Source organism: Macaca mulatta, chromosome 12 (assembly GCF_049350105.2).
Source record: "Macaca mulatta isolate MMU2019108-1 chromosome 12, T2T-MMU8v2.0, whole genome shotgun sequence".
Taxonomy (NCBI): domain Eukaryota; kingdom Metazoa; phylum Chordata; class Mammalia; order Primates; family Cercopithecidae; genus Macaca; species Macaca mulatta.
Window position 1 is genome coordinate 71,226,060 of NC_133417.1, and position 26,441 is coordinate 71,252,500.

Sequence of the window (26,441 nt, forward strand, 5' to 3'; positions counted from 1 at the left end):
AGATTTGATGTCAAGCTGACCAACTGAGACTAGTCAACACGGCAGATTTGAGAATTGAGATGAGTGGCTCATAGAAGAGCATCTTATCCCAATTTTCTCCTGCTTGTAAGCTTGAAAGTGTTCACCAATCAGTATAAGGAAGAAAAAAATAAAAAGAAGTACAAGTCAAGAAAACACTAATTCAAAAAATAGGCAAATTGCTATGTCTACGCGATGCTATAGGCCAGTGGTTGGAAAACTTTTTCTGTAAAGGGCCAAATGATAAATATTTTAGATGCTATTGGGCATAGGATTTCCATGGCAGCTATTCATCTCTGCCATTGTAATGTAAAAGCAGCCATGGAAGATACGTAAATGAATTAACACTCCCATGTTTGAATAAAATTTATGAACACTAAAATTTGAATTTCATATAATGTGCATGTGTCATTTATTCTTCTTTTGATTATTTTAACCACTTAAAAATTTAAAAATCATTCTTAGCTCCCAGGGCCGCACAATAACAGGCACTGGACTTGCTGTGGTCTGTGGGGCATAGGTGCTGATCCTTACTATAGAGGCTAGTCTTATACATGGCTATAAGGTGCGGGACCAGTCCTTTCATTTGCCTTGGTCCATTATTAACTTCATTTTTGTTATTATTAACTTAATTATATATTATTTATTAGTATAGCTTCAAGAGAGCATATGCCATTACTATCAAGATTAGAGAGAAAGATAGAAAGCTTTGCATTAAAATGAATAGGCAGTGATTTTGAAAAATATAAATATGGATTATTTGGCTAGGGAAACTAAAACAACATTTTGTTCTCTTTCCTGTTCTTTCTTGAATTAAAATTATCACTATTCTGTTGTAATTAATGACTTTAGATATAATTATAAAATTATAAAAATAATAGATCACATCATCACAAAATAATTTCCACAGAGAAATTAAAATGTAAGAACATCTGGTTACATACCACCAGGTTTCCAATGACCATGACCATCATGTAAACAATAAGGCACATAGCTTGACCAGCAACCTCCATACAGTCCCACATGGTCTCTATCCACTCTCCACACAGCACGCGGAACACAATCAGGAAGGAGTGGAAGAAGTCGTTCATGTGCCACCGTGGGAGTGTACAGTCATCATTGATCTTGCAGACACATTCTTTGTAGCTCTTACCAAAGAGCTGCATGCCGACCACAGCAAAAATGAAGACGATGATGGCCAACACTAAGGTAAGGTTACCTAGAGCCCCTACCGAGTTACCAATGATCTTAATCAGCATGTTCAATGTTGGCCAGGATTTTGCCAACTTGAAGACTCGGAGCTAAAAGCAAATATAAAGTTTAATATTAATCATTATGAAAATTTTTTCAATGTTTCCAATCTTGATTTTTGTTCAAAGTTTAAAGCTGACTTTAAGTCCTATAATATTGTCATTATTATCTGGCTAAAATAAACTATTCTTATTTTTCATTTTCATCTATTTTCAATATTTCTGTTAGTTTGTTCTACTTGCCCCAAAAAATGACAACAGATATTATGAAGATAGTATGTACTTTTAGTTCAGGATTGCTATGGAAATCTCTTATAATTTGTGATATTATTTCCTTTAGAATTGATAATTTATCCTTAATTCTATTTTCTAATACTTTTATACATTTTTTCATGCTGACATTTAGATAAAATCTAGCATATTAGAGAAATGTGCTTTAAAAAGTCTCTATTTGTTTTTATATTGTTAAGATCAGACAACAATTGTTTGAGGGATAACAATTTGATCTTTACCAAATTCATAAAGTTATGAACATATAATCATTGAAATTCTGTAAGCCATAAGCTTCTTACTGTGAAATAAATTATTGTACTATATGAATATAATAGAAAATATTTATATTATATTAGTGTGTACTTCAAATTAGAATTGAGCATGTCCTCAAAAATTGTAAAAATATTCAAGTGGTTTCAGTTCTTTAAGTGCATTTGTCAATGAATGGATTTTATTTTACTTGATATCAAGATATAATCTTGCCTTTTGATTCAAATTCCAAAAAGTTTTAAATAATAATGCAAAACCAAATAAATATCCCTTTATTATAGAATATAATGGCAACCTTAGTTTATGTTTACCAGTCTGAATGATCGCAGAACTGACAGTCCTTCCACATCTGCTAGAAAGAGCTCCACTAAACTTAAAGTCACAATAAGGCTGTCAAAAATATTCCAGCCTACTTGGAAATACTCATATGGATCCATGGCAATCAGTTTTAATACCATTTCAGCTGCAAAGATTCCAGTAAAGACCTAAGTGAGAAATATAATGTTTTTCTGTTAATATTAGAAAATAGTAAATCAACACAATGATAATAATCACTGTTTGCTTAGCATTTACTGTGTTCCAGACAGTTTGCTAAATACTTTATAAATGGATATTCTTATCAACTTAGTCCTATAAACTAGGTATCACTCTTCCCTGGCACCCATATAAGTATCAAAAGGTTGAAGCTCTAACTGTCCTGTCAGTGCTCATCATTTTTACGGAGCGTTTTAGAATAGCATATTAAAATTTCAGCAAAGTAAAACATTTGGTAATTGACACAGTCACTGTTTTCAAAGAATTTATGTGGGTCAAAAAGTTGTTCTGGAAGAAGATAAAAAGAAAACATAAATTGATACTGAAATTTTGAGCCAGAAAAAAAAAAAATTCTGATCTGACTACTGTTAGAGTAATAAAGAACATGTTGACTCACTCTTTAAAGATTTATCAGCAGATGAGAAAAAAGTATTTAATTGACAATATGGCAGCTAAAGTAAGACTTCTAAAGCTTTGACACAAAAGTGCATTGCAAAATATCATTAATTCATGATACTGGTATCAAAGGACTCACTTAAAAAGGCAACACCGAAATGAATTCTTTGGGTACACTTTGACTCAAGGAATCTGATCAAAGAAGATTCTAAGGGAAATGTTTAGGTCTATAATTGTAGGAGTCAATTTTCAAATAATGCAGGATCAAGACGATTGGCAGGGAGCAGCTGGACTTGAGGTTGTGGTAATAGCTGTGACCAGGTAAATCCTTTCTGAGTTCACAGGGATGTAGTCATCTCAGTGAGAAGGTACTTATTTGCATGATCCAGATCTCCACCAACAATTAGAAACTAGATATTCCTGCCTTTTTCCAAAGATAAATAGAAGGGAAGAAGAATGCCAACTCAGCGAGCACATGGGGAAAAACATTGTAACTGGGAATATTTGTAGACAATTTGGAAGAGAAAGCAGACCCAGAAAAGAACTTCTGGTCTTCAAATATCAATTTGTTTGGGACCACAGCAAAAGCAAAATTATCTTATGTAGACATTGACAAAGATACCCAGAGTTATTCATGGTTTACGAAGAGTCATAAGCTGGGATTCTCTAGCCCTAAAAATGAACTGGTGCGTGCCTCACATCCATAGTCAAAAACTGGCCCTTTGTTTACTATGAGTTAGTGTGACCAACACTGTACATTTTAGAGATCACTCTGGCATCAGTTTTCCTAATTGGATCTTATATCTTCTAGAAGCCTGTTGATCACTTTCTCACCTATCCTTGAGACTTCTATGTCCAGTTCAACCATTTTGGTTTCTCAAAATCGTTGTTTTTAAAGCTTGTTTCATTAAGCTTTTGAAGTTTTGATGATAATGATGTTGATGGTGATGATAGCTTTAATTTATTGTGTATTTACTATATGCGAGGCTAATAAGTAGAAACTAATCCACCTAACAATATGATAAATGAAATATAGTTTTAATTATATTATAAATAAAAATTATCATTTTATAATGAAGTTTTATTTTATAAATGATGAAATTAAATAATATGGAGTTAAAATATTTGTCCAAGGCCATATCACTCATATAATGCAGAATCAGCATTCAAACACAGGTCTTTGGGACTCTGAGGACCCAAACACTTCACCACTATTATGTCAAAGCAATACATCCACAGGTTTTCTGAAAATATGTGAGATGTGTACTTACAAAAAAGCAGCAATGTAATTAGGAAGGTATAAGAAAGAACCAAAAATGTTAAGTGTTGCTCCCAAGAAATATGCTGGAAGAAAAAATCATTATCAACTCCCAAGATGGTAACCTTTTATAGAAATAGTATTGTTATTTATAGACCTCAACACTACTGTGCAATTATTTTGAAAGACATAACCAGAAATTTGGCTCTACCCATCCATTCATATGGTAACTTCTTGATATGCATAATTATGAGGCTGCAATTTCATCTGACATAAAAAAATATGAAATGACAGTGATGACAACTAAAGAGAGAAACTATGAGTATGCAACACACAATAAGAGACTTACCAAATTTCCTATAGCAAGTACATTTTTGAATTCCTCAGTCATTGGGTGATGTTCCATAGCCATAAATAATGTGTTTAAAACTATGCAAATGGTAATTGCAAGATCTACAAAAGGATCCATTACAATAAAATAGATACACTTTTTGAATTTTATCCAATATGGAGAGCAATTCCAGATCAAGAATTTGTGTGCAAATCTGTACCACCAAGGTGGACATTTTTGTCTGGACTCTTCAAGTTCTGGGAGTAAAAAACAGAGAACATGGAGTCAGCCATTTGTATATTTCACTCCTAACCAGATACAAATCAGTGAGGCACTCTAATATTGAAACAGGGTTTGTAGTTTAGATTTTGAAAATTTAACAGTATTGTTTTCAATGAAAGTATAGCCTCTTACGTAAGTCTATTATGACATGTTTGTTGCCTAGATGAAGCATAAGTGAGGGTAAGGAAGTGAACTTAATGACTGCAAGCACATATGTGGGCATCTTTCAGAGAAAAATGCACCTAACATGTGATGGTAAACAGGAGAATTAATGTTTCCTTAACAGAGAAATGTATATTTTCCACCAATATGCATATTTTTCACCTGTGTTTTTAGTCCCATGACAACAATAAGACGAGACTATTCTATCCAGAAAAAACTCTTGCTGTAATAGTTCATGGGTGAAAACAATCCTAGAACCAAGCAACTAGAAATAATTTATGGAGGACTCATGAAATAGACATTTCACACCATTAGCCAGCCCATTTACTTCTCATCATTCAGGGGTTGGGTAGACACTTTGTCTGCTCCCATGATGGGAATGTGGGGGTGAAGTGTTAGACCAGGGACCAGGTGGGACCTGGGGCACATTGTCAGGGGAGAGGGTAGAAGCCAGAACAGTTTGTAAAGTTGTCACCCTTTGACTATCTTTGCTTATTAGAAGAGACAAATTTGAGCGAATATGTAATTTGTAAGATTGGATAGGGACAAAATCACATAGCTCTGGGTTAACCTTGTTTTCTGCATCAATTACCATCAAATCACTTGTCTTTGAAAGGTCAGATCACCCAACATCTGTCTTTGTGGTTTTCTTTTTCATTTTTGCAAAGTCATTTTTGCCATGTTATCAATGTGTGTGTTTAAGAGCAAATAACTTTATCCATTTTTAAGCACATAAAACCAATTCCATCAATATCCATTGGTTATCTTTACCATCATTTAAAACTATTTTATGGCCTCTGAATTATTGCTAAGAATTTCACATGTCTATTTAAGGTTGACCAGATTTATGTTAATTTTATTTAAGAATCTGTCCGGTAAAAAGAAGATTATTACATACCTTCCACAGTGTTTGTTAATATGCTTGCTCTACTCATTGCTCTCTGTCTGAGGTTAGGATCATTCAGCATATCCTCTGAAAGGAGATAGGAACTACAACGCCTTTTCTTGTGTATTTGATTGGTTGTGCCCTAAAAAAAGATCAATTAACGTCTTAAGAACAGAATCCTAATAAATTGTAGGTATAAGATAAAATCTTGCTTATATAGCTGTGGTGAGTAATTAAAAGTAGAGCTTAGATTGCTGGGTTCAAATTATGGCTCCGCTACTTACTGGCTGTATATCACAGGAGTTACTTAACTGTCTCAGTTTTATTATTGGTAAAATGGGGATAATCATAGTACTTGCTTCATATTCTTGTGAGGATTAAAGGAATTAATATTTAGGAGATAAATAATAAAGCTAGCTGCTTTTTTGTTACATCACTATCATCACCTCTCTACCTTTCTGGGTGTCCAATTTATTCAGATAGTTTTATCATGTGAGAGTCCTACATGAAAACAGTTAAAGTGCTGTAGTGCTGTCTAAAGGGGTAGAATCTCAGTGTTCTCTGATAAATTTCTGGAATTACTTTGTATTGAGGAAACAACATTAATGAAACTACTGTAATGCTTGTCTCTTACTGCCAAGGAAGACCTCATGAACTGAGCAGAGTACATGATGATCAATGACTCAGTTTGAAAAGAACAATTAGTGAAATGGAGAATGCAAGCTACATCTGAAACAGGTGACCACTCTTTCAGCTCTAGAAATTGTTGCCATGCAAAAATATGAATTCATGCATACCAAGTATATTTATTTTTGTGAGAAAATGTCTTATTTGTAAAACTTGAAAATTAATTCAAATTTAAAACACTATGTTGATTCCGTGCAGGCCAGAAATACACACACATACTCACACACACATATATACACAAAAAACTATACAACCCTAGATCTATCATGTTTGTCTGCTTGTGTGTGGTATGTGGTATATATTTTAAATACATATATTTAAATATATAAATATTTCTAGATTTGTAAAGTTGTATAGTTGTATAGGTATAGTCATGCATGTATGTGGTGTATCAAAACACATACAGGCATAAATATGTGCATGGGTGTATTATACATATATGTGTATGTGAACAGACACACCCATTTGAAAGATCTCTGTAAAAAGTCAACTTTTTGAAAAGTCTTGAAACCATGTTTTCTGTGCTATAGTCTGTGAAATAAGAATTTGTCAGATTAAACAAATTCTTTTCCATGTAGATATGTTTCAGGTATAGAGATGACATTATTTGTTATGCAGTGTTTTCATATAAACCATATATTGTGCCACAATTTTATGTTTATTGTATTATGATTGTATCTTATAAGTATCCACTAATTTCCCTAGTTTTCTAGTTTTCACTTTAGGATTTATTGTGATACTGATTTTTTATGGTTAAAAAACTCTTAAATGAAGAAACTTCATTAAAAAATGTGAAATAATCTCCAAATCTGATATAAATTATATAATATTTTACATACTACACACATAATTGAAAAACAAAATGCAACCAAAGTTAGATTCCACAGAAATTTAACATGCTCATTCAATAAGGAAAAATACCTTGAGAGAAGGGCTTAAGCTGTATCATGCACACAATGAGGTCACATGTTACCTAAAAGCACATGCATTTATTCAAATTGAAATATATGTGTGGCCATGGATTTGATGGAACTTTATTCTCATTTAAAATACTACACTGTCTGCAAATATAAATATATAAGCATGTAGCATATGTTTGAAGCTTATTGGGCTAGTCAAAGCCCTTGCTGACATTAGTAATGCAGCATAGCATAGTGAGTGGGCTAAAGAGATATCCTGGAATCTCCAGGAATGAGAAAGATCTCACTTTCAAGCCTAATCAGACACCTTTCTCTAACCACTCAGTGACTCCTAGACCTTTGGAACTGCTGTAAAATTGTTGTTTTGCTTTTATGTTTGTTTGTATCAATGCTTGCATTTCAGATATTTTGTTTTGATTCACAAACTCCTGATGAAATATTTTTTAAAAAGGAAAACAGTTATGTTTCATTTATGTAGAGGACCTAAGACATAGTCATTCTAAATTTTTTCAAGGTAAGCGTTCTACTGCACATTGGAGAGATAGCAGAGTGGGTGGCTAAGAGTACAAGCTCTGAAACAGACAGCCTCTGTTTCAACTTCAGAGCTACCGTTTATTACCTAAGTACATTGGGGTAAGTTGCTTTATTTCCCCATGCCTCAATTTTCCCATTTGTAAAGCAGAGATAATAATATGTCATCTCATGGGGTTGTCGTAAATACTAAATACGTGTTTGCTGTTACTAACAACTCAAATAAGATTTCTTGAAATTCCTTGGAATAGGTACATATTAAGCTGTGACCTGAAAAAGATAGCAGTAGCTGGCAAGTAATCCAAATTTCTTCATAGAAATGGGATCTATTATTAACTAATATCAGCATTATCATTGCATTTTCTGTGCTGATATCTATCTATATATTTATCTTTCATAAATTGTTCTCTAAATAGATTATTTATAATCTTCAATTATAAAATTAATAGACAAGTACCTTTTTACAAAAATGGGATTTTATCTTTGAGTTAGATGCCTACAACACATAGAATGAGGATTAAGGTAATGAATCAAAGGTGTGTTTCTATAGAAAAAGTATTGCAAAATGCAGAGCCATTCACAAGACCAGAGAGAAGGCCCTCCAGCAGAGAGACCGACTGATGCAGGAACAAGGGCCCAGCCATGCCTGAGCTATGTAAAACGTCCTTACGCTGTCATCAGAAGTTGCCTTATCTATTATCACCTCTGGCAGAAGCTGTCCATTGGGGAGCATGAGGGCTGAGCGTCCATCAACCAGGGAGACCACACCGTTGCAGTCCACAGCACTGTGCATTTTCCCGTTCACCGGCAGTATTGGTGGGGACCTACTGGCTTGGCTGATGTTACTGCTGCGTCGCTCCTGGGGTCTGTGGGGCACAAACAGTGAGCCCCTTCTGCTCTCATTGTCTCCAAAAATGCTGTGCTCATCATCGGCAAATTCAGTCTCAGATCCTATATCTCTTCCTCGGCCTTTGAAACTAAAAAGACTTGTTCTGCTGCTTCGCCTTGCAGAAAACAAGGAGCCACGAATGCTGAGTGGTGACTGCAGAAAAATTACAAAATAACATGTATTTGCTGAAGCACCTACTAATAGAAGTATACTTCATATAAATACCACTGAACCCACTGGCCTGAGGGCAGGTGGCTCTGTACTGACTTAAAAGAAACACACTTAAAAACAAAGCAATTCAGTGAGAAAAAAAACTTATTCCACTGAAGGGATGAAATGATTTGCAGAACTCATCCTTTCAGGACCAGGTAAATTATTTGTTGCTGTACAGCTCTCTAATATTCTGGTCTAGAGTTACTGCTCCTTTCTTTTAATGCCATTCATTTTGCTGCACAGAATATATCATTTAAAAAAAGAACTTAGTATTGTTACCGGTCATTCACTTTTTTATATATCAATCCCCAAGCTTCACAAAAAACTGGAAATCATGCTGTCTGCTTCTTTGCATTGAAAATCCACCTTACGTACTAAGAGCTCAGTTAGAGTGTATTTAAAAAGACCATTTAACACCAGTTAATTTATAGTCATTAAATATTTTTAAAGTAGTTGCCCAATACGAAAGAGGAGGAAAAATTCATTCTTATATGACTCATGTCCAGGATGCAAAGCCTTTGGAAGGATCTAGTTCAATAGACATTAGTGCTTCCTATGTAAAGAACAAAGCGGCAAATATTGTGAACAATGGAAAAAGTATGGCAAGGTCTTTGCCTCAAAACCAGCTTGGACTGCTCCTGTCATATTTATTTTTATTGATATATGTGTCCAAGTTCCGTATCATCGCCTAGGTTCAAGTGAAATTGTGAAGGCAGGGACTCTACGTTTTATTATTGTGTATATCAGGCAGAATCTTGCAGATTCTTAACTAGATTTTTAGTTTACAAAAATGATTTGTGGGGTTGTGTGATGGAAAACAGGGAAGTCCTAAGGAAAATAGAAGCAATGGTTCTTCTTAGGGATTTGTGCAGAATTATAGGCAGGGAGACCTGAGAGATGAAGGTTCCAGTGAAAAGAGAAAGGGAAAGAGAACTTCCACATAAGCAGAATTAACGGACTATGGCATTACATATTAGTAGTTGATGTGGTTGGGGGTGGAGGATATCAAAGGCTTCTCTAAAGTTCCAAATGGGTGAGTTATACTCAGGTAATACTATTAACTATAATGGTTAAGAAAGAAGCAAGGCCAGGCATGGTGGCTCACGCCTGTAATCCCAGCACTTTGGGAGGCCGAGGAGGGCAGATCACGAGGTCAGGAGATTGAGACCATCCTGGCTAACATGGTGAAACCTCCGTCTCTACTAAAAATACAAAAAATTAGCCGGACGTGGTGGCAGGCACCTGTAGTCCCAGCTACTTGGGAGGCTGAGGTAGGAGAATGGCGTAAACCCGGGAGGCGGAGCTTGCAGTGAGCCGACTGCAGCCTGGGTTACACAGCAAGACTCCGTCTCAAAAAAAAAAAAAAAGAAAGAAAGAAAGAAAGAAGCGCAACTAGTCTATAGTGTGAATAGTCTCTTTATTTCTACAATGGTTCTCAGGAATATTTTGTTTCTGAAAATTAGTTTATTAGAAAATATTTTGACAATTCTGAAACTATAAGATCTTTCAAAAATGATCAAACCCAAATGAAAATCTGTGTACATCTTTCCATTAACGCCCAGCGATACTTGGTTTTTACCTAAAATCATACCAATGAAGTCACTCACTATCCTCTCCTGAGGTCTCTTACCCTAAAATAAGACATTTTTCTCTATCATTCTGCCTCTGGTGGTACACATTGAGCAGTTTGGGTGGTACCTGACTGGGGGTAGACAACCTCTTTTCGTGTGCTCGCCTATGCCCTTCAACACCAAGGTGGAAACTTTTTCTTCTGATGTTCTCCTCTGAGTCTGATTTGGACAGTTTCTCAGCATCTCCCTTTTCTTCTCCACTGGAGAGCTTCTTTTGATTCTTTTTCTTTCTTCTGTTTCTTCTTTCTTTAGCACTTTTAGAGCTCAGTTTGGATGTTTCAGAAGAACTCTCTGAGAGGCCCATAATTCTGCTTCTCCTAATACTTGTATATTCAGCTGCTGCCGCTGCGATTGCCTGGTTGGGCCAAGACGTTAACACTTAAATGAGTCATTTCCAAATCCTAGGAAACCCTAGGACAGGACATCTTTCACCTATCAGCATAACAACATGATGCATATAATCATGTCCTTTAAACATGAAATGATCGTTTTCTTTACACAGTGATCAGAATGCTTACAAAGTATATATATATTTTTTGTCTCAGGTTGAAATAAAGCTCTATTGTGTTTTGGAATTAAACTATCACATGTTATTAATTTGCTTACAGTAAAGACAAATTAAATATTATATGTTAATGTTTTACAAGGTAATTTTGGAACGTAAAACTCACATAAACCATGTAATAAGACAGACAATTTGATGATCAGGCAATTAACTCCATATCATCAATAGAATCAGGCACTCTATGGTTTAATAAAGATTGAGTTATCTGAAAAATAAATGAATTATTACAGCACAACATTGTAAGAAAGTGGTAAGGTCAATGAGTATTGGCCTGAATGAAACTTCTGGGGATTCCCTAGGTAGTACCTGGGATAACCCAGTACTATCCTTTTACAAAAATGTTTTGTTTATAAACACTAAAAAAATTCTTGTAAAAACATGGGAAATAAAGATACAAATGAAAAACAGAAAAAAAGTCATCTTACATCCCAGAAATAATTGGTGCAAATATTTCTTCCATTCTTTTTATATGTCTGTATAATTTTAAAACTGAGATTGTATCTGACTACAGAATTTAATCCATCATTATTCTAAAAGATTTTTCCTCATGACATCATAATTTTTAAAAAACACACAGTTCTATGGCACAATAATACTCTGAGACACACAGTTTTCATAATTTTCTTAGTTATTTTCTAATTTTCCAAAATTTAAATGTTTTCTGATTTTTACCATTATTCAAACACTGCACTGAATATTTGTGCATCAGAATTTATCTGCATTACAGATGATGGCCCTCCCCTAATACATTAGATTCCTTGAAGAGATTTAACTAGGTCAAACCTTCAGACAAATGTTAAGACACCTGCAGTATATTTGAAATTATGTTTCTCTTCGTACAAGCCTTCTCAAACATTTACACTGAAGAATCTCTTTGCAGAGAGGATTAAGGAGGAAACTTTCAAGGATCTGTGACAACCTGAAGTAGCCACATCAAAATTATTATTTTCTTAATATCTCCTGTTTTATCTTAAAAATCCTTGTGACATTAACAAAACATGATGAACTGTGGTATTCATACCCCATAGAACAGTACCTGTTAATTTTAACATTAAAATAAGTTTCCTGAAACCACTGTATACAATTGGTGCTCTGGGGAAATCCATTTTGAGTGTGTGTACATATACATATATATATATATGCATATATAAACACACACACACACACACACACACACACACTCTAAGTCATTGTAGGTAAAAGGTTTAGGAGGAACAGCCTTAGATCACTTTCCATGCAGTGAGATGATTATGGGGAAAGTGTCAATTCTAGCTCCGTCCAAAACTGGTTCCTTTATCCACACCAGAAATGAGGATGCAGTTTATACACAAAAGTTCATTAAAGAAAATCTAGCTGGAGAAGGCCGAACATACACCACAGAGCCTCTGTTGTAACCTTTTGCATTTCTACCTCTGGGAAGAATTTTAAATCAAATAACAGTACCTCAGCTTCTTCTTGCTCTTTTTTAAGTCGGTCTAACATCTGTTGAAATTCTAATTCTTTCTGTTTAGCTTCTTCAATGTTTGCCTGGTTCTGTTCTTCATAAGCCATGGCAACCACAGCCAAGATCAAGTTTATTAGATAAAAGGAGCCCAGGAAAATCACTACGACAAAGAAGATCATGTATGTTTTGCCAGCAGCACGCAGCGTCTAGGGAAAAATGGAAATTGTCATTTGAACAACAGGAAGTTTTTTAGTAAATTATTTCAATTTGACTGGCATGGGCAAATTTGACAGTTTTGTATAATCTCATGTTATCAAAAATATAAAGAGAAATTATATCTTCATGGAAAACAAATATTAAACACATTTTCAGTACAAAGAATATAGCAATGTAATATGCTTGTACTAAAGTCATGTATGATTCTTGATTATTAAGTGTAGTAGTATAAAAATCATGCATTTTTTCCTACAGCCTGAAAATTACTCATAAAATCAAATCCTTTGCTCACTTTCAAATTTTAGGAACAGGTGATATCTATAGTCCCTCTTACTGTTAAAATTCTATCTTTTCTTTCTTTACCATCAAATACTAATAATATCATTGAATGTTAACTCTAGGGAGATAGTCTTATTTAATTACTTTATTCATCTCATAGGTGTTTCAATTAACTTTTTTTGGTTTTCTTTGCTTTTTAAAATAGATTTGATTTTTCAAAATAGTTTTAGGATTAGAGCAAAATTAAACTGAAGGTACAGAGATTTTTCTTTTCTTTTTTTTTTTTTTGGCATAACGTGCAGGTTTGTTACATGTTACATGTTACATGTGCCATGGTGGGTTGCTGCACCCATTAACCCGTTACCTACATTAGTTATGTCTCCTAATGCTATTCCTCCCCTTACCCCCCAACCCCGACAGGCCCCAGTGTGTGATGATCCTCTCCCTGTGACCATCTGTTATATTACCCAATTTTCACTTATGAGTGAGAACATGCGGTGTTTGGTTTTCTGTTCCTGTTTTAGTTTGCTGAGAATGATGGTTTCTAGCTTCATCCATGTCCCTGCAAAGGACATGAACTTATTCTTTTCTATGGCTGCATAGTATTCCATGGTGTATATGTGCCACATTTTCTTTATCTAGTCTATCTTTGATGGACATTTGGGTTGGTTCCAAGTCTTCGCTATTGTGAATAGTGCCACAATAAACATACGTGTGCATGTGTCTATACAGTAGAATGATATATAATCTTTTGGGTATATACCCAGTAATGGGATTGCTGGGTCAAATGGTATTTCTAGTTCTAGATCCTTGAGGAACTGCCACATTGTCTTCCACAATGGTTGAACTAATTTACACTCCCACCAACAGTTAAAAGCATTCCTATTTCTCCACATCTTCTCCAGCATCTGTTTTTTCCTGACTTTTTAATGATCACCATTCTAACTGGCATGAGATGGTATCTCATTGTGGTTTTGAATTGCATTTCTCTAATGGCCAATGATGATGAGCTTTTCTTCACATGTTTACTTTAAGTTCCGGGATACATGTGCAGAACATGCAGGTTTGTTACATAGGTATACATGTGCTATAGTGGTTTGCTGCACCTATCAACACATTATCTAGGTTTTAAGACCTGCATACATTAGGTAGTTGTCCTAATGTTCTCCCTCCCCTTGCCTCCCACCCCCCGACAGGCCCTAGTGTGTGTTTTTCCCCTCCCTGTGTCCATGTGTTCAAATTTTTCAACTCCCACTTATGAGTGAAAACAGGCAGTGTTTGGTTTTCTCTTCCTGTTTTAGTTTGCTGAGGATGATGGCTTCCAGCTTCATCCGTGTCCCTGCAAAGGACATGATCTCATTCTTTTTTTATGGCTGCATAGTATTCCATGGTGTATGTGTACCACATTTTCTTTATACAGTTTAACATTGATGGGCATTTGGGTTGAGTCCATCTCTTTGCTATTGCAAATAGTACTGCAATAAACATACATGTGCATGTGTCTTTGCAGTAGAATGATTTATATTCATTTGGGTATATACCCAGTAATGGGATTGCTAGGTCAAATGATATTTCCGGTTCTAGGTCCTTGAGGAATTGCCCCACTGTCTTCAAAACTGTTGAACTAATTTACACTTCCACCAACAGTGTAAAAGCACTACTATTTCTTCACAGCCTCACCAGCATCTATTGTTTCTTGACTTTTTAACAACACCATTCTGACTGACTTGAGATGGTAGCTCACTGTGGTTTTGGTTTGCATTTCTTAATGATCACCGATGTTGAGCTTTTTTTCATGTTTTTTGGCCACATAAATATCTTCTTTTGAGAAGTGTCTGTTCATATCTTTTGCCCACTTTTTGATGGGATGAGAGGCTGGTTCAATATATGCAAATCAATAAATGTAATCCATCACATAAACAGAACCAATGACAAAAACCACATGATTATCTCAATAGATGCAGAAAAGGTCTTCAGTGAAATTCAACATCCATTCACGTTAAAAACTATCAATAAAGTAGGTATTGATGAAACACATCTCAAAATAATAAGAGCTATTTATGAAAAATCCATAGCCAATATCATACTGAATCGGAAAAAGCTGGAAACATTCCCTTTAAAAACTGGCACAAGACAAGGATGCCCTCTCTCACCACTCCTATTCAGCATAGTGTTGGAATTTCTGGCCAGAGCAATCAGACAAGAGAAAGAAATAAAGGGTATTCGAATAGGAAGACAGGAAGTCAAATTGTCTCTGCAAATGACATGATTCTATATTTAGAAAACCCAATCATCTCAGCCCCCAAACTCTTTAAACTGATAAGCAACTTCAGCAAGGTCTCAGGATACAAAATCAATGTGCAAAAATCACAAGCATTCCTATATACCATCAATAGACAAGCAGAGAGCAAAATCATGAATGAACTCCCATTCACAATTGCTATAAAGAGAATAAAATACCTAGGAATACAGCTTACAAAGGTTATGAAAGACCTCTTCAAGAAGAACTGCAAGCCACTAATCAAAGAAACAGGATAGGACACAAACAAATGGAAAAACATTCCATACTCATGGATAGGAAGACTCATTATCATGAAAATGGCCGTACTGCTGAAAGTAATTTATAGATTCAGTGCTGTTCCCATCAAAAATATCATTGACATCTTCACAGAATTAGAAAAAAACTACTTTAAATTTCATATGAAACCAGGAAAGAGCACATATAGCCAAGACAATTCTAAGCAAAAAGAACAAAGCTGGAGGCATCACCCTACCTGACTTCAAACTATACTATAAGGTTACAGTAACCAAAACAACATGTACTGCTACCAAAACAGACATATAGGCCAATGAAATAGAACGGAGACCTCAGAAACAACACCACACTTCTACAAGCATCTGATCTTCAACAAGCCTGACAAAAACAAGCAATGTGGAAAGGATTCCCTATTTAATAAATGGTGCTGGGGAAACTGGTTAGCCATACACAGAAAACTGAAACTGGGCTCCTTCCTTACACCTTATACAAAAATTAACTCAAGATGGATTAAAGACTTAAATGTAAAACCCCTAACCATAAAAACCCTAGAAGAAAACCTAGACAATACCATTCAGGAAATAGGCATGGGCAAAGACTTCATGACAAAAACTCCAAAAGCAATTGCAACCAAAGCCAAAATTGACAAATGGGATATAACTTGACAAATGGGATATAACTAAACTTCTAACTAAACTAAAGCTTCTGCACAGCAAAAGAAACTAACATCAGAGTAAACAGGCAAACTATAGAATGGGAGAAAAATTTGGCAATCTACCCATCTGACAAAGGTCTAATATTGAGAATCTATAAGTAACTTAAACAAATTTACAAGATAATTAGCATTTATATTAATAATTGTATAATATAATATACTTTTATCATACAAAGCATTTTAAAGTGAATTTAGAATATTATAAACAGATATTAAATGAAAAATAAGTCTTACCTCTGATGAAAAATTATTTTAATTTTTTTACTTGTGTTTCTTTAATTTTGAGTAAAGGTGACCACTTGTTGCCTATAGGTGGGAACTGAACAATGAGATCACTTGGACTCGGGAAGGGGAACATCACACACCGGGGCCTATCATGGGGAGGGGGGAGGGGGGAGGGATTGCATTGGGAGTTATACCTGATGTAAATGACGAGTTGATGGGTGCTGACGAGTTGATGGGTGCAGCACACCAACATGGCACAAGTATACATATGTAACAAACCTGCACGTTATGCACATGTACCCTAGAACTTAAAGTATAATAATAATAAATAAATTAAAAATATATATATTTGCATCCCGTTTTTGCTGTAAAGGGCATCTTACATAATTTCTGAATTCATTTATAATATTCTTGGAAATAAAGAAATATAAAATAGGCCAAAAAAGAAAAAAAAGACAAATCTGTAACTATTCTGATAAAAGTGTATCATTGTTATGCATAATATAGAATAATCATTTTGCTCTCCTTCCTTTTGGGTTGGCTGCTGAGAAGATACAAGTAAATAGAGACCACAGCCCCAACAGGTTCACATTCAAGTTAGAGAAAATGGCCATGTGAATTAACACTTACAGTACAAGAGATCAATGATATAAACAGAAGAATATACAAAAAGTCATGGAAATCTACAGTTGGGAGCAGTTGATTTGGGAGAGAAAAACTTAAAGAAATGAATTGAATCTTTAACTGTAAATAGGAGTTCAAAAATAAAACATGGTGAGCAGGTGAACATCAGAGAGCCTCTTCTCTTCAGGCCATCCCAAGCATGCATGGAAAACAGTACATGTGCAGGAGCAGCTTGAGAAAACATTGCAGTATGTCCCGGTACTTAACTAGGACCCCATGGGATAATATACTCAGGAAGGGGAAAGATCTAGAGATTAAATATGCCCAGAGAAGATAAGAAAATTATTTACGATTCAAGAACTATCCATATTATTAGTTATGAGAGTAAAACACTTATAATTTTAGTAATAAGATAATAGAGTTTCCTTCATTCTCAAATAAATAAAAATCCTCCTAATATAGGCTATTAACATACACCAGATACATATGCCATTCAAAAATACAATGCATGTTTCTCTTGGCACTCACCTGTTGGTAGAGGTTTTCCCAGTAATCTTGGGTCATTAGCCTAAACAAGGCTAAGAAGGCCCAGCTGAAAGTGTCAAAGCTCGTGTAGCCATAATCAGGGTTTCTGCCAATTTTCATACAGGTGTACCCCTCTGGACATTGGCTACACATGAAAAAGAACATTATAGGTGAGAGTGTCTTCAGGACACAAGCTAAATAGCCGTAGTGAAAAGTTACAAATTCAAGGTTTCTTCTATAGGGGGACAACATTGAATAATGATTAAGAATACATGATTTGGAGCCAGGACGAACTGGTTTTGAATCACACTCTACTACTGACTACTTATAGTGACTTTACCAAATTCTTCAAGGCACAAGTCTGTCTGTGAAAATAGGATAATAACATCTACCTCAAGAAAATAAGATTTGTAATAAGTTTAAATAAGATAATGTGTACAAATTACTTAGCTTACTTCCTGCACATAGAAAGTATTTAATAAACCATAGCTGCCATTAGCATTATCATCATTAAAACATGGAAACTTTCAATAGATGTTTTGTAATAGTTCTTGGATCAGTAAATAATGATACGTAGGCTGCTACCAAAGCTCTTTCTTTCTGTATATCTTGGAATGGATTAGAATCAATAATAGTCAAAATATAGTAATTATCTAAGTTCATAAAAATTTGTAGCTTTAAGACTTTTTTCTTTCTAAAATTGGTGGACTGGTTTTTCCTGATGCCATTAAATAAATACAATACTCTGAGATTCTTCTGGGAACAGCAACCTTATCCGGTTTATTCCTATGTTTCCAGTGTACACAGAGACTGATGAAGAGATATCTGCATAGGGGGAAAAGCGAGAGCTAATGCAGCTAACGCTACAAAATGAAGTTGGTGTAAGAGAGAAGCAGCAATATGGACAGTTGGATATATACAATATTCTTATATACACAATATTTTTAAAATATATGTACCCAAGTCCAAGGAATACCTTTGCTTAGAGTTGCCAAAACACAACATTCAGTCACCTATGAGTCACATTTAATTGGAGAATGAGTGGAACTTGGGAGTAGAAAGAAAAATTGATTTTGTGACTCTTCTTTTTCCAGAAAGAAGAAAGACCTGAAACTATCCAACCAACTTTTGGTGTTTTCTAGAAGTAACATTTTCTACCTTCTTAAGATTTATGTGACTTCTCTCTTGTGTTAATTCAAACACTATTTCAAAGTCTTGCTTTCAAGAGTATGCATTAACTGTGAACATTTTAAAGACTGGATTTGTTGTGGGACAGAATGAGACAAATAAAACCATGAAATATATAAAAAGCAATATAGAATCAAAGACTAATTTGCAAACTGATTGAACATTCTTTTCTTTCTCTTTCAGCCTTTAGACTAAAGAGAAAACAAATATTACATACCCTGAATCTGTGCTGAAACCACAAAGGAGAGCATCTTTGGATCCCTCCAAGTAATAAAAGTATTCTGTTGAAGAAGAATGTGAACAGTTATAACATTACAGAGTTTAATCTGTGATTATGATAAAGCAGGCAAATCAATTGATATAGACAATTATCTAGAAATTCAGGCCTGGAACCAGGCAACATGCATCCATTTGTTTACTATTTTCTCATATATTCTCCCTCAAATATTTATTTCTAATATCTTATAGGCTAGGCAATAAATATGACAATAAACATGATGAATAAAATCATTAGTTTTATGAGGCCTCCTTTATGTTTAGGTGAGGGTGGAGGTTGTGGTTGGATAAAAACTTAAGTAAATAAATAAATATACAAGATATTTTCAGATAGTAATAAATGATCTAAAGAAAATAAATTAAGGCAATGTGGTAGGCTGAAGTCAGGGAAGGTCTTTCTAAGGAGATGATATTTAAACTAAGATCTAAATGTGACAAGGAAGACAGCCATGAAAAGACTGGTGAAGAGCTATTTGGGCTGGGGGAAGAGCAAGAGCTAAAGTCCTAAGGCAGAGATGAAGTTGGTATGTGGAAAACCCAGCAAGATGTGGCTACAGTGTAGTGTGGCTACAGTGTGGTGAGAGGGAGGATTGTGATGGCAGAGGTAGGCAGGGGCCAGATCATGTCAGAATTTGCATATCATTGAAATGAGTTTGGATTTTAAGTATGATTAAAGGTACAGTCAGGTGTCACATAATGACTGTGATACAATCTGAGAAATGCATCATTAGGACGTTTCATCCTTGTGCAAACCTCCTAGGGTGCACTTATATAAACCTAGATGGTATAGGCTACCATAAACCTAGGCTATGTGGTATAGCCTATTGTTCCTGGGCTGCAAACCTGTAGAGTGGGCTACTGTACTCAATACTGTAGGCAACTGTTATACAACGGAAAGTGTGTATCTAAACACAGAAAAGGTACAGTAAAAAATACAGTATTAGAATCTTATGAGATCATCATTATATATGTGGTCCACTATTGACTAAAACATTGTTATGTGGTACATCAATGTAATAGAAGTGGGAAATAGAAATATGGGATATTACTGACATTTAAAAATGTCACTGTGGTTACTCTGTGGGCAGTGGGCTATAGAGAAGCAGGTGTGGAGGCAAGGAGACCAGTTAGGTGACAATAGTGAGACAGGACATGGCTACAACTCAGAGAATAGCTGTGGACGTAGAGAGAAGGGGATGAAAGGAGAATGGACAGGAACCTCTGATGGAGAGCATGCAGGGTGTGTGCAAAAGAGAAGACACAGGATCTATCAGCCGGGGAGTTGTTAGTGCCTATTGCTGAGTAGAGGAAAACTGCAGCAAGAGGAGGTCTGGAGAAAAACCAGGAGTTCTGTTTCAGCCATGCTTTGTTTGGGATGATTGTTGGGTATTACATTTTTCAAGTAAGCAGCTGGGTTGATATGAGATTCTGGACATCAGTAGAGCTATCAAGGCTGGAAATATAAAGATGAGAGTTATCATCTAATATACAACTATCAAGGCCATGAGGATTGATGAATTTACCTGGAGAGAAAGTTTGTAGCTAGAAAAGGAAAAGGAAGGGAAGAGAAGGGAAAATAGGGGAATAGAGGAGAAGGAAGGGGGTAGGGAGGGAAGAGGAGGAAATGGGAGTTGAGGGAAAGGGAAGAGCAGGAAGAGAGCCCCTGACTGAGTCCCAAAATACTCCATAAGAGGCAGACTCAGTAAGGCAGTATATAAATGAATAAAATTTGTTTTCTGAACTTCTCTTACTTTTCATTCACCAGTCCATACTTATTTAGGACCTACTAATTCTAGGTGTTGAGGAGATGACAATGTAATCAATGTATATTTTCCATTTTTCACCTTTCATGTTACCCTTTGTGCTAATTTTTAGTAGTAAAAGTTCTCATCAACTCTTCTGTCATTTGCTGTTAAGGCTTGTTGCTAAGACTGGAGGCAGATCTATCCTTTTTTTTAATTATTATTATACTAAGTTCTAGGGTACATGTGCACAACCTGCAGGTTTGTTACATATGTATACTTGTGCAAATTATATGTTGCACATGTTGGTGTGCTGCACCCATCAACTCGTCATTTACATCAGGTAGATCTATCCTTGTATAGTAAACGTTTAAGTGACTAAAACACCTTTTGTCATCTCTCTTAAATATCTATTCTACTTAATAAGAACTTGACTTCCTATTTTACTCAGGTCAAATAAAAAATCTGATTATTAGGAGACTTTTGGAGTAATCATGGAAGAAAGACTATGAAATCAGATATTCTTGGATTTGAATGTTGCTTCTATCCCTTCTTAAGTAAGTGAATTATCTTTAAGCCATTAAGCCTTAGCTGCTGCATCTGTAAAATATGTATAAGAATACCTACTTTATAAAGTTGTTAAATAGTATAAATAGGATATTGCATGTAAACCACTTGATACTGTGATCCACACTTTCTGTACTAGCTGCTCAAAAACGGGAGTTATTATAATTAAACTAGTATACAATTTGAGATAATACTATTGATTGACTTACACATCATCATTTTATCTTACTTAGAAGACACAGATAAAACAATAAAGGATCATAGTTTGAGGTGCAAATGTAGGTGAAAATGTGCATGAAAAGCTTTCCTGAAAACACTCCTGAACCTTGGGAAGGATGGGCCTGGTAGAGTGAGTATGGGGGAGGATAAGATGCAATTTTGCATACATAAACATCCGAAGTATTTTATTAAGGATGGATTACTTTAGGATTATCCTTTAAACTAACTCTGGTTCATGTTTATCAACCACTGAGGAGCCAAATTATATGAATGGGCTCTGGAGCTGTCTGTATTAGCACACTGCTGCATTACTGTATTTAACACAGTACAAGAATGATGAAAGGTAAAGCAATGCAAGTAGTTCACTCTAGGTTTCTAGAAAACTTTACAATAATTTCTAAACAACTAGACATTAAATTATTAAGATGGTTGGCTTCAAGAAGATTTAAGGTTAATGTCTTTTAAAAAGGGAAAAAATGAATGCAAAGAATGAAATATTGCTTGTGCACATTCAAAAGTGGGATGATTCTGAAAGATAAAGAATGAATCATGGCCGGGCGCCATGGCTCACGCCTGTAATCCCAGCACTTTGGGAGGCCGAGGCGGGTGGATCACGAGGTCAGGAGATCGAGACCATCCTGGCTAACACGGTGAAACCCCGTCTCTACTAAAAATACAAAAAATTAGCCGGGCATGGTGGCGGGCTCCTGTAGTCCCAGCTACTCGGGAGGGTGAAGTGGGAGAATTGTTTGAACCTGGGAGGTGGAAGCTGCAGTAAGCCGAGATCGCACCACTGAACCCCAGCCTGGGTGACAGAGTGAGATCCTGTCTCAAAAAAAAAAAAAAAAAAAAAAAAAGGTCGGGCGCGGTGGCTCACGCCTGTAATCCCAGCACTTTGGGAGGCCGAGGCGGGCAGATCACGAGGTCAGGAGATCGAGACCATTCCTGGCTAACATGGTGAAACCCTGTCTCTACTATAAATACAAAAAACTAGCTGGGTGTGGTGGTGCGCGCCTGTAGTCCCAGCTACTCGGGAGGCTGAGGCAGGAGAATGGCGTGAACCCGGGAGGCGGAGCTTGCAGTGAGCTGAGATCAGGCCACTGCACTCCAGCCTGGGTGACAGAGGGACACTCCGTCTAAAAAAAAAAAAAAAAAAAAGAAGAAGATGAATCATGAATCATGACTCAGTAATTCCACTTATTAGGTATATACTGAGAACTGAAAATGTATTTCCACAAAAACTTGTACATGAATGTTTACAGCAACATTATTCATTACAATTACAACCAAAAGATGGAAATAACCCAAATGTCCATCAACTGATGAATGTATAAACAAAATATGGCATATACATACAATGAAATATCATTTAGCAATAAAAAAATGAAGCATAGATATATACTATACCATGGATACATTTTGAAAACATTATGCTAGGTGAAAGAAGACAGTCACAAAAAGCCACATGTTATATTATTCTATTTATGTTAAATCTACAGAGTGGGTAAATCCATAGGGAAAGAAAGTAGATAGTGGTTGCCAGGGACTGGGGGAAAAGGGAAATGGGGAATGACTACTAATGGGCCCAGGGTTTCTTAATGGGAAAGATGAAAATATTTAAAATTAGATAGTGGTGATCGTTGCACAACTCTGAATATAGTTTTTAAAAAAAAGAGTTGTACAAGTTTAAAAAGAGGAATTTTGTGGCATGTAAATTATTCCTCAATAAACCTAGTTTTAAAAGGGAATGCAGAATAATGGCAAAGGTTGTGGGTGGGGGTAAATAAATGCCAACTTCCCACTAAAATACATATGGGGAGAATGAAAATTGATATAACAAAAATATAGAATTGATATTAAATCTAATGAAGATTCTAGGTGAATTTTTTTTTATTAATTTTCAAGATTAATGTAGCAAAATGGAAAAAAAGACAACTTATGACAATTGTGTATGGCTTGGGCTTATTTGCCCAACCAAGGGCAAATAATGCAACTCTGAGAAAACTAGTGCAAGGGATCAGGTCTGGGCAGAGGGCCTGCACATGATACTCTACGCTCTGGCAAATGTGGTTCTCACAAGAAAGCAGCTGTAGATGAAGAAGATAGGAAAAGTCCTGTTAGCAGTGAAGACCAACATTGTGTTTTTTTCAAAACTTTCTCTATTAAATGTCAAATATTAGAAAAATAGGAGGAAGAGAATATCCTATTTTAGCCCAATATAACCACAGTATATTTCTCCATAATACCGCACATTTAGCTACACACTGTGCACATGAACCCCATTTTCATGTGTAGCAGCATAAAAGAGTGTTTGATGAGCATCAAAGTAGATAGCAACACCAAAGGAAATCTACAAATTGTATGTTTTTCAGCAGGAGATGAGACAGTGAGTTAATTTATTTGGTGGTGAATTTTGAAAGACATTTCGGAAAATACTTTGCTATAGGCACCAGAAAATGCTTTTAGATTATGCTCAGGTTCTCTATGTAGGTTGCCTTTACAATTATAATTCTTTGATCTTTTAAAGATTGCCAATTCATTTGCCTTAGTACTTTCTCATGATCTATCAACCAACTCAGGTTCTTGTCACTCTTTATATAGCTTAAATCCATGGGCATTCATTATCATCATTCCCTAACCTGACAGAACCACAATCTACACATAATCTAGCATCTGTCTTTTCCATGCTGGCTACCAAATGGCTGAATGTTGGTGGAGAACCTCTCACAACCAAATGAATGGTTATATTTTAAGTAATCTCAAAACATCAAATTTGCACTCAAAATACACTGAATTTCTCATTCCCTGAGATGACCATATATATAATGCATTCTTGTCAAATATTCTGTAGAATTTTCTCTTCCTCATTTGCACACTCAGGCAATGATCCCATCTTATACTTTGAGGAAATAAAAACCATTGGGTTTGAACTCAATTATCTTTTGATAACTCTGCAGTCTTCCCTTCTGTCTTTCCTCCTGTTTTAGTGGAGCTGTCTCTCTCTTTTACTCTTTCACTTTCACGAGGACTTGACTTCTCCCTCTCTCTCCTGAATTGACTCATATATAACTACTCATTCATGATCACTACAAAACATCCCTACAAAAATCTGTATTTTAAAAAAAAAATGCCAGCCATTGCCCCATTATTCTGCTTCCCTTTATATCCAGATTTCTTGGGAGAATTGTCTACACATATTACCTTCTTTCTGACCTCTTATTTTCACCCCTGTATGCACCTTATTCTGACCTTGAACCCTTACCACTTCCCCAAATTTTCTCAAGAAATTCTCTGATGACTTCCCTGTTACTTAACCTAATGCGTATTTCTTTCTTCATCATCCTTAATCCTTGATCTTGCAGCATGACTCCACACAAGCACATCTGTTTCTACAATATATTTTCTTCTCTTGGCTTCATTATTTATATCTTTGCTTCTTACTTTATTGGCAGCTCTTTCTCTGTGTTCTTTTCTGGGTCCTCTTTTCTACCTGAATTCTAAATGTCAGAGTTGTAGATCTCAGGACCAGATTGCTTTAAATACCAAGTCTCCCATTCTCTACCCACTTAAAAACATCAGGGATGTTCAGAGCTAGAGGGACGTGTGTGTGAGTATGTGTGTGTCTTTTCTTTTTGCTGATTGCTCTGGAATTTATCTCCAAACTCAGCAGACCCTCGGATTTCTATGCTTAAATCTCCAATTCTCTATATTATATATCCACCTGGACATCTCGAAGGCATCTAATTTTAATTTTAGCTAGCTAATAGTGACCTTCCTCTACAAACGTGTCCACCATTTCCTCCTTAACCATCACCACCCATCCAGTTATTGCAGCCAGAAACTGAGAAGTCATCCTCGATGCTTCCTGTCTTCTTTAATCCATCAGCAAGCTCTACAGACTTTGTGTGTCGAGCTCATCTTTTTTTCCTTCATTTCTCTGCCATCAGAGAAAATGAAACCTTTATTTTCTCTTGCCTAGATGAGAGAAGCCACCTTCAACTTGTCTTTCTTATTCCCATCTACCATCTACCCTTGCTCAATCAGTTGTCCACAAGACAGACAGCAATAAAAACTACTGCATTTAAAATAAAATACAAGCTCTTTTCCATGGGCTGAAATGTCCTGCACGATATGACTCCTGTTTTTCTGCTACTTTCTCTGTTGCTATTCTTCCTTTCTCTTAATAAACTATGCTGCTGCTTTTCCATTCTTTAAACTCATACCCTCCCTTTATTCAGGACCTTTGGCCATGCTATTCCTCCTAACTGAAGCAGCACCCTCCACACATAGACTCACACCCACACTTACACTATTTTATGGCTTCTTACTATCTTTTAGATCTCAGCTTAAATGCCATCACCTCAGAGATGTCTTCTCATCTAGTTGATATCTCAGCACCTAAGACTCACTTCCTTTGCATGGCATTTATTATAACTTGAGATACTTTTAATTTATTTGTCTGTTCCCTCAAACATTTTTTCATTCCCACTAGATGGTAAGCTCTGTGAAAGCAAGGGCTGAGGCTATTGTTTCTTGCTATAGCACAGGGAAAACATGTAATAAACACACCAATAAACGAAAGTTTGAATCAATTATGCAGTCAAGAAAGGCTTCTATAACATAGAAAACAGAAAGTAAAATTCAGACTTGATTTAAACACCTCTTTGCTAAAACTACATTTTAGAAGATAATAAAGAATAATGTATAGATTTGGAAGAGAGGATTGTGGTATAAGATTCATTATTAGCTAATTGTCATTTATTCATGTTTAAACACAATATAAAAATAA

At 35.6% G+C, this 26,441-nt stretch overlaps 1 protein-coding gene across 2 annotated transcripts in view; it reads right to left on the minus strand.

Annotated features, from left to right (window-relative positions):
- SCN9A (sodium voltage-gated channel alpha subunit 9) overlaps positions 1-26,441 on the minus strand; it is a 180,535-nt gene that overhangs the window by 75,288 nt on the left and 78,806 nt on the right. The window contains exons 8-16 of one of the 2 annotated variants that reach the window (XM_015110280.3): positions 19,066-19,129; positions 17,664-17,805; positions 12,540-12,746; positions 10,599-10,886; positions 8,469-8,840; positions 5,673-5,802; positions 4,349-4,587; positions 2,123-2,296; positions 963-1,319 (exon numbers count right to left, since the gene is read on the minus strand). In XM_015110280.3, coding sequence (XP_014965766.2) covers positions 963-1,319; positions 2,123-2,296; positions 4,349-4,587; positions 5,673-5,802; positions 8,469-8,840; positions 10,599-10,886; positions 12,540-12,746; positions 17,664-17,805; positions 19,066-19,129 — 1,973 coding nt within the window. The remainder of the gene's footprint in view (positions 1-962; positions 1,320-2,122; positions 2,297-4,348; positions 4,588-5,672; positions 5,803-8,468; positions 8,841-10,598; positions 10,887-12,539; positions 12,747-17,663; positions 17,806-19,065; positions 19,130-26,441) is intronic. The other variant, XM_028830806.2, reaches the window with a different exon arrangement.